General features: G+C 47.1%; 1 protein-coding gene across 1 annotated transcript; it reads right to left on the bottom strand.

Moving 5' to 3' along the window:
* Nucleotides 1-4,751: 4,751 nt before the first annotated feature.
* LOC104160297 (olfactory receptor 51E2-like) lies at nt 4,752-5,708 on the bottom strand. The gene has a single exon (XM_009698390.1). The coding sequence runs from the start codon at nt 5,706-5,708 to the stop codon at nt 4,752-4,754; it is 957 nt and encodes a 318-aa protein (XP_009696692.1).
* Nucleotides 5,709-8,754: the final 3,046 nt, after the last annotated feature.

Raw genomic sequence — 8,754 nt, 5'->3', positions numbered from 1 at the left:
GGAGGAGGAGAGGAGAGGAGAGGAGAAGGAAAGGAGAGGGGGATATGGAGAGGAGAGAAGGAGAATATTTGGACGTCCCCCAGGAGATCCTCCAGGAGATCTCCAACAGCCGCTCCAGTCCCATGCAACTCCTCATTGCCGCTGTTGGCACCTCCAGACTCCTGTGACTCTCAGTCCTCTCCCCACCACAGTGCAAACCACACTCCCATCCTGTCCTCCCCTCCCTCCCTCCTTGTCCTACCCCTTCCCTTTTCAGTCCCGTTTGCAAGTGAACCCGGCACCTCCCTGCCCTTCCTGGAGCCATCTGGGCCCCAGCTAAGGGGGTCCATCCCCACCTCTGCCTCTTGGCCTTGCTCACGGAGGAGACACGGGTTCAGACACCCCACGCTCTGGTGGGGGTTTTCCTTCTGCTGCAGGGCAGGGGTGACCTGGGGCTTCAGCAACGGGCATTTCAGCTGGAAAACAGTTGTCATAGCCATTGGCAAAGACACACGTTGAAGAAGAAGGCATGTTCCTTCTCTTCCCCAGCAAAGCAACACTCCGTGACTAAAGTTTGGAAAACAAGATGGAGAGCGAGAATCCCACGCAGTTTTCATCTGTACCCAGGAGATATTCATCATGCCGCCCTGCTCTGAGGCTCTATTAAATGTCTTTCTGAGAAGTAGACGGCTAGGAAATACAATACAGCATTTTGAGGATGGTTCATTCATTTTTCTTTATTAATTTTTCTCTCGGCACAAAAGGAAAAAAAAAAAAAAGGAACATATGGAGAATGAACAGGAGCCATTTCTCAGTACCACAGCCATCTGAAAAGAGTGTAGATTCATAGCATGCTTCTGAAAAATTCATTCACACTTCACAAATCACATTAGGCAGGTACAGATTGTTTTCATTTTTATGAAAATTTTTTACCCTTCTAAACTCTAATAAAACAGAATATGACAAAAATGACAGGGGGCAAAATTGCCTTTAAGTCCCAAATGGCAACTACTTGCAACTCACTTAAATGGAAGTATTTATTTTTAAATAAAATGTGCTTTAATTTAGCAGAAAAGGTTATAAAAAGATGTGTTTCATGGAGACTGAAGCTATACAAGTACAGACTACAAAAAGGACAGCCATGTTAGTCTCAGCATTAGCTGGCAACTGGAAAAAACTGCATCAGCCTCCACCAAATACTGCTGTCATGTGAAGGCCCTGATGCAAGACAGCATGTGTCCTTGGTAAGATACCTCTTTCGGCACACCTGGTAGGTATGGGCAAGATGCAAGAGTCCCCGAGTGCAGCACCTAGAGCTGTCTTCTGTCCTCCCTGACTGAACTCATTGTTCATTGCCTGCTTTCCACATATTTCCTTGTTTTTCTCTAATAATTTATTTCTTTTTCACAGCTAAACTTGCTTATATTATGCCACCGTGTACAGGGGCAACAGGAGCACATGCCAGGCAAAGGAAGGTTGCCCAGAGGGGCTGTGCTGCCTCCATCCTTGAAGGTTTTTAGGATCCAACTGGATAAAACCCTACGCTGGCCTAACACTAAATGAAACTTCTCCCTACGCATCTTAAGACCATCAAGCATACTTCCACTTGCACGGTATGAATCAGGGCAGACTTACATGCTCTATAATTTTCATTTTTCTCTTTCCTCCTTCCCCTGATATTCATTGGTTTGGGATCTGGGTTGACCTTTCGGGAGAGTGATCTACTGTGCCTCCAAAGGATTATCCCACAATCTACTCAGCACTTCCTAAACCACACCTAGATACTGCATCTGGTTTTGGGGCCCAGTGTAAAAAAAAGCATCAACAAAGTGGAGCGAGTTCAGCTGATGGCTCCCAGGGTGACTGGGGTTGGAGCAATGCTCCATGAGGAGAAGCTTAGAAAAACAGGCTTGTTCAACCTGGAAAAGAAAAGGTTTCAGGAAGACCCAACAGCAGAAGAGCAGCCTTTGTGTACCCTTATCAAGAATCATAGAATCACAGAATAGTTTGGGTTGGAAGGGACCTTAAAGCCCACCCAGTTCCAACCCCCCTGCCCTGGGCAGGGACACCTCCCACCAGACCAGGTTGCTCACAGCCCCATCCAACCTGGCACTTCCAGGGTGGGGCCAGCCACAGCTTCTCTGGGCAACCTCTGCCAGTCCCTCACCACCCTCACCGGGAAGGATTTCTTCCTTATATCATATCTAAATCTTCCCTCTTCCAGTCTAAAGCCATCACCCCTTGTCCTGTCACTCCCTGCCCTTGTACAAAGTCCCTCCCCAGCTTTCTTGTCGGCCCCTTTAGGTACGGGAAGGCTGCTCTAAGGTCTGCCCGGAGCCTTCTCTTCTCCAGGCTGAACAACCCCAACTCTCTCAGCCTGTCCTCACAGCAGAGGTGCTCCAGCCCTCGGATCATCTCCGTGGCCTCCTCTGGACTCGCTCCAACAGGTCCATGTCCTTCTGGTGCTGAGGACCCCAGAGCTGAAGGCAGTACTGCAGGGGGGTCTCACCAGAGCGGAGCAGAGGGGCAGAATCCCCTCCCTCGACCTGCTGGCCACACTGCTTTGGATGCAGCCCAGGACACGGTTGGCTTTCTGGGATGTGAGCGCACATTGTCAGGTCATATTGAGCTTCTCATTGACCAGCACCCCCAAGTCCTTCTGCTCAGGGCTGCTCTCCATCCATTCTCCACCCAGCCTGTATTTGTGCTTGGGATTGCCCCAACTCATGTGCAGGACCTTGCACTTGGCCTTGTTGAACTTCATGAGAACTTCATGAGAAGAAGTTCATGAACTTCATGAGGAGAAGAAGATGGAGCCAAGCTTCTCACAATGTGGTATGGCAGGAGAATGAGAGAAAACAAGCATAAGTTGAAACAAGTGAGACTCAAACTGGTTATAAAAAGAAACTTTTTCACAGTAAGGACAATCAAGCGCTGTAACAGGGATCCGAAGAGGTTGTGCAACATGTATCCTTGGAAACTTTCAACAGCAAACTGGATAAAGCCCTGAGCAATCTTGTGTGACCCTAGAGCTGCCCTTGCTGAACAGGAGGTTGGATTAGCGATGTCCTGAGGTGACTTCCAACCTGAATTACCCTGTGGTTCTTTGATAATCATCTACTGATGGAGACATCAGTTTTCAAGAGCATTTGGGCCACCTGATGGAGTGTAGATCAGCCTTCTTAATAGTACCTGGGTTTGCTCTTGTCATCTGTGAAGGGTTCTGCTGTGCACGGCTTTGTGCACTGCTCCCTTGTGTAGTGAAAGCCAGCATGTTCAGAGATCACACAGCTCTGGCACCTCTCACTGGGGGAATCCCAGGGGCTGTACCACTGGGAACAGCAAACACATCCCTGTGGATGGCAATGCAGCCACCTCAAGGATGAAGACCACAATTCATGATAAACAACGACAAGGTAAGAGTTTAAACCGAGAGGAAAAAGGAGAGATTGCTGGTTTCTTTCTATTTATAAAGAAACAGCTTTGTTTTTAAAAAGACAAAGAACATTATGAAAAAAGTTAGAAGTGAACACTCTTCAAATCTGTATGTTTCTTTGTAAAAATCCTATTGTACATCCTTTCCCAGGATCTTTACCTTTTTCCAAAATATGAAGTTTCCATCCTTAGAGATACTCAAAAGCTGTCTGGGCACAGTCCTGGGCAACCAGCTTTAGCTGGCCCTGCTTGATCTGGGAGGTTGGACAAGATGACCTTCAGAGGTGCCTCCAACCTCAACCATTGTGTGATTCTGTGATGGGCTGAAAACAAGCACAGTTTGCTTTCAGACCTTCTTCGCTGGCCCTAAGGCTTGTTGACTTTCATTGTATTAAAAGAGTTTTGTAGTAGTGTCCCACTGATAGAACAGTCATGAGACTAAGAGAGGAAAGGCTGTGAGGCACTCTGTTTCATGGGGAATACCTAGGAAGTATATAAAAAGCTTGAAAGCTGAAGATCGTGAACTTAATTCGTAACTTCTTAGGAATTCCAAACATGTGTGAAGTCAAAGGTATGAAACACCTTTGACTTGGAAATATCGCTTCCTTCAGCTTGGAAGTATCGCTAACATTTATAACTTGCTTATTTTTTCTCTTGAGACATTGTCATTTTATTGAATATCATTATTAATTGAAATTATTTTTACAATTGCTAGCAATAACTCTGGGTCTGAAATTTTTCTAGAGCATCTGTTACAAGGAGGCTGAGATGTCTTGATTGAACACCCAATAGGTCAGAATAAGACCACAGAGGTGGAGGACTTCTTCTGAAGTGCATTTCTGCACCTATAATGTCACTTGCTGTAATTATTTTACTTAGAGATTGATGTTACAGCCAAAGTTTCTGGCAAAAAAAGTTGCTAAAATGTTTTTGGAAAGTGAATGTGCCACAAGCAGAAACCATGAATTAACTAAATCATTCTAAAAACACTGTAGGATTCACGCATCTCTGCCATTGTTAGGGGTGAGATGGGAACAAAGAAGTGCTATGTCAAGACACCTTTATTAGTTTGCTGAGCCATTTTTCCTTCCCATTGCACTACCTGCTGGATCAGGGTTGGATTTAGATCATTGCAGTAGATTGTCTCCAAGTTTGGTGAGAGTAAACACTCTTGGAAGGAGTTTACAATTGCTATTTACTTTTTGCCTTGTGGTAGCACCTCTGAGTCTCCTACCATGTGCTAGGTGCCATACAAACAGAGGACCGGCCTGCACCAAAGACTCTAAAAAACAAGATGCGCTGGTGTGAAGATACAGCACACAGCAGTCGAGCACAGGTCACTGGGCAGTTCTGTCGCTGTATATACGAATTAAATTCAGGATCCTCCTCTGTATCTGCTTGGTCCTCACCCCATAGATGATGGGGTTGAGCAAGGCAGGCGCCAGGATGTAGATGTTCCCCATGATGATATGAACCAGTGGAGCCAGGTCCTTCCCAAACCTGTGCACCACGGACAGCCCAATCAGGGGCACGTAGAAGGCCAGGACCACGCAGACGTGGGCAATACAGGTGCTGAACACCTTGAGCCTCTCCTTCCATGACGCCAGCCGCAAGACAGCCTTGAGGATGAGGATGTAGGAGAAGCAGATGAGGATGGCATCCAATCCCATGACCAGCAGGATGGCAGTGAGGCCATACACCACGCTGGGGGTGGTGTTGGCGCAGGCCAGGTTCATCACGTCCTGGTGCAGGCAGAAGGAGTGTGACAGCACCCGGGAACTGCAGAAGGGAAGGGGCAGGAGGAGCAGAGGCAAAGGCAGAAAGAAGATAACTCCCCTGGCCATGGCTACTAGCCCTATTTTTGCTGTTGCAGCGTTGGTGAGGATGGCAGCGTGCCTCAGCGGGTGGCAGATTGCCACGTACCGGTCCACGGCCATGGCCAGGAGGACAGTGGATTCAATGGCCGAGAGGGTGTGGATGAAGAACATCTGGACAAGGCAAGCGCCGAAGCTGATCTCCCTGGTGTCGAACCAGTAGAATGAGAGGACGCGTGGCACCGGGGACGTGGACAAGGCGAGGTCGATGGCAGCCAGCATGCAGAGAAAGAAGTACATGGGAGCGTGCAGGCTGGGCTCCGTCTTCACGATGAAGAGCACCGCGCAGTTGCCCATGACCGCCAAGATGTACATGGAGCACAGAAGGATCGCCATCCAGAAATGGGCGGCCTCCAGCCCCGGGATGCTGGCCAAGACGAAGAAGGACGGGCTGAGGTCAGAGCTGTTGGGGAAGGGCATGGCACGTGGCGTGAAGAGCAGTCATGCTATGCCACGGCACATCCCCTGCTGCAAGGGAGAGAGAAAGAGCAGCTTTAGAAATCCTTTCCCATGACTGTGAATCCCACGGGGCTGTGCCTGTGAAATGCAAGGGAATCTTGTAGCTGCCATACTGGTACCGAGAGCTCCTCTCTTATTGCTTTACCCCACTATGGCTCTATACGATAACAGAGGCAGCCACAAAATGGTGGGGTTTGAATTTGAACAGGAATTGCTTGAGTTCTCTTAAATGCAGAACACTGTAAAATCAACTCTTTAAACTATAAACTCAACAGCGAACTTGTTTTCTTTTCTTTTTAAAGGGTAAAGTTAAAAAAAAAAAAGGAAAAAGAGCAGATTTTTAGTGCTTCCTGTTAAACTTCAGTTCTGCTTGAGGTTTTCCATATGTGCTGTGCTGCCCTGCCGAACAGAGCCAGCCACAAAATGGTGGTGTTTGAATTTGAACAGGAATTGCTTGAGTTCTCTTAAATGCAGAACACTGTAAAATCAACTCTTTAAACTATAAACTCAACAGCGAACTTGTTTTCTTTTCTTTTTAAAGGGTAAAGTTAAAAAAAAAAAAGGAAAAAGAGCAGATTTTTAGTGCTTCCTGTTAAACTTCAGTTCTGCTTGAGGTTTTCCATATGTGCTGTGCTGCCCTGCCGAAATGTACTCGGTGAAACTGCCCGTGCTGCCTCCGCCGGTCCCAAGGGCTGCAGACACGCACAGTGAGACACGCATCGTTGTTTGTTTGCACACACAAGTTGGATTTTCATCTTTTCTGCCTGAAAACACGTGTGGAAATATCAGAATATCTGTAGAGAAAAAGATTCTGATTGTTCACCTTTTTCTGTATCTGTAAACTTTCCAGGAGTGCTGCGATCCAAGGAGAACGGCTGAGAAGATATGCAAGAGCCTGTGCTTTAGGTGCCTATCTGTTCTCTGGGATCAGATTTTTAAAAATATCGGGGTTTGACAAGTGTTGGGATGGAGTCAAAGGCTGATGGAACGGCAGTGTCAGAGCCCCAGCGCTGCACAGCCCAGCCTGGCCTGGGCGAGTTTGGGACAGGGGTGCAGACCCTGCCTGACTCGCCGCCGAAGAGAAGAGGGGGATTAAGCTGGACCCCCTGGGTGCTGTGGGACTTCATCCATCCACCCCCGTGGATCAGGCAGCAAGTCAGCAGCTGGCTGTACCTGCGCTGGAATAAACCCACCGCCCCCTGCCCAGCACGGTCAAGCACCTAACTGCTGTCTGCAGCGGTACTGAGCGCTCTGGGTAGTTCTTTCATGCCCCATCCATGTAAAACAAGGATGAAGAATGTTTTTATGGCAGGCTCTGCAGGCTATTAATACAGTTATTTTAAAAAGTAACATTTGGTTGTGAAAATGTTCTAGTTTTTTTACTGCACATCTGTGGTGAAGCCCTTATCCTAAAATAGCAATCATGATTTATTTCCCTGATGTGGGGTTTTTCCATCTTGAGTCTATAACAAATAAGAGTCATACTCTAGCTTTTTATACACAATTTGTAGCGTAGGCGGACTGTTACTTGCAAGTTGTCTAAAAGCTATTCTAGTGATGAAATTTTCAGCAAACTACTTCCAATAAGATTCAAGCTGAATGAACAAAGCGCTTTAGTAATTGCCAACAAGTATCTGAGCCAACTTACCTGCCAGCCACTGAAGTGTAATTACCGTATGAGTCCCACTGTAAAATGTCTGCCATCCTAGTCACTTCTTTTGAGAGAATGGGACTGAGAGACAGCCACACAAAGTAAATAATCCCTGGATGTTTCAGTTCATCTTTAGTTCTTTGGCATCGATAAATACATCAACGTTTTCAGAAGTGACTAATGATTTTGGATTGCTGGTGGGATGAAGACCAGATACTGTAAGGACCTTGCTTTCTGTAGAGAGGAAAACTGGATCCCTGACTTTAAAAACATCAGTAAAGCCAGATTTATTTTCCTAGGGGGATCCTCCCACCAGCAAGCCTCAGTAACTGCATTTAACAGGAGGCAAGCACATTCAGACAGCAAAACCATCCAAGCCAGAGGACCACTAGCAGCAGCCACAGCAACTGATCTCAGTAAATGCTCATAAACATTGACCAGATTTGTCCCATGGAGCCAAAATTTGTCTGAGACCAGCTTCCCAGGATGGGGCAGGCAATGGGACATCCATCTCTCCACTGCTCCCTCCTGCGATGTGGCAGTGAGAGGGGAATACATATACCTCCTCAAAAGCCCTCTGAGCCATTTTGAATATGTAGCCATTTTTCCATATCATCTTACTAGAAAAAAGTATATGTCAAGCCAAAATATTACTTCAGAGAGAAAAGATAAAAGAAAAATTAAAAACACAAGACATCACTCAATCTCAAAGCATTTTTGAACCAAAATTAAAATTCATCTTAATTGATGATTTGATCAAATGTGTTTTGGGTTTTTTTTCTAGCTGTTTGTCATCACTTGTAAGCAGAAAAGCTGTACCTGCTTGTAGCTCTCCTGTTCTTTATAAATATGCCCAGGTCCTGGCTAAGTCAGTCGTTCTGGGCAGGCACTTGCTGTACTTGGAGTCATACAAGCTATGCTGTACTAAAGTGAGCAGGACATGGCTGGAGCCTCATCCCACCATCATCCACACCGTTAACCCGTTCCTTGCCTCCAGGGAGATCCCTGGCTGCTGCCAGCTATCCCTGCTCCAGGCAGTGCCCAGGCATGAATGAGGGGGTAGCACCAGCCGGGGAATAATGTCCACTGGGCTGTGGAGTAAAACCATCCTGGTTAGGAAAGGAAGAAAGGATAGATGTGGATGTGGCCAAGAAGCAACAAGTGTCTATAGGACAGAGAACTGTCCTTATCCCTCTTTTAATTATAGCGTGGACAAAGCCACAGAGTGCCGCAGGGACTGCAGCATGGCTCCACGTGAGGGAGGGTAACCGGAGAGTTTCCTCAGGCAGAGGAGATGCACAGCGCAGGGCTCAGAGAGGGCTCAGGATGGGAGGAGGGGGCAGTGGGAACCAGATG

Source organism: Cariama cristata, unplaced genomic scaffold (assembly GCF_000690535.1).
Source record: "Cariama cristata isolate BGI_N322 unplaced genomic scaffold, ASM69053v1 scaffold26994, whole genome shotgun sequence".
Lineage (NCBI taxonomy): Eukaryota > Metazoa > Chordata > Aves > Cariamiformes > Cariamidae > Cariama > Cariama cristata.
Note: the sequence above shows the minus strand (reverse complement) of the source record. Positions and strands in the feature narration are given on the sequence as shown.

Coding starts and splice junctions, on each gene's coding strand:
- LOC104160297 (XM_009698390.1), bottom strand. CDS start 5,708: ATGCCCTTCCCCAACAGCTCTGACCTCAGCCCGTCCTTCTTCGTCTTG.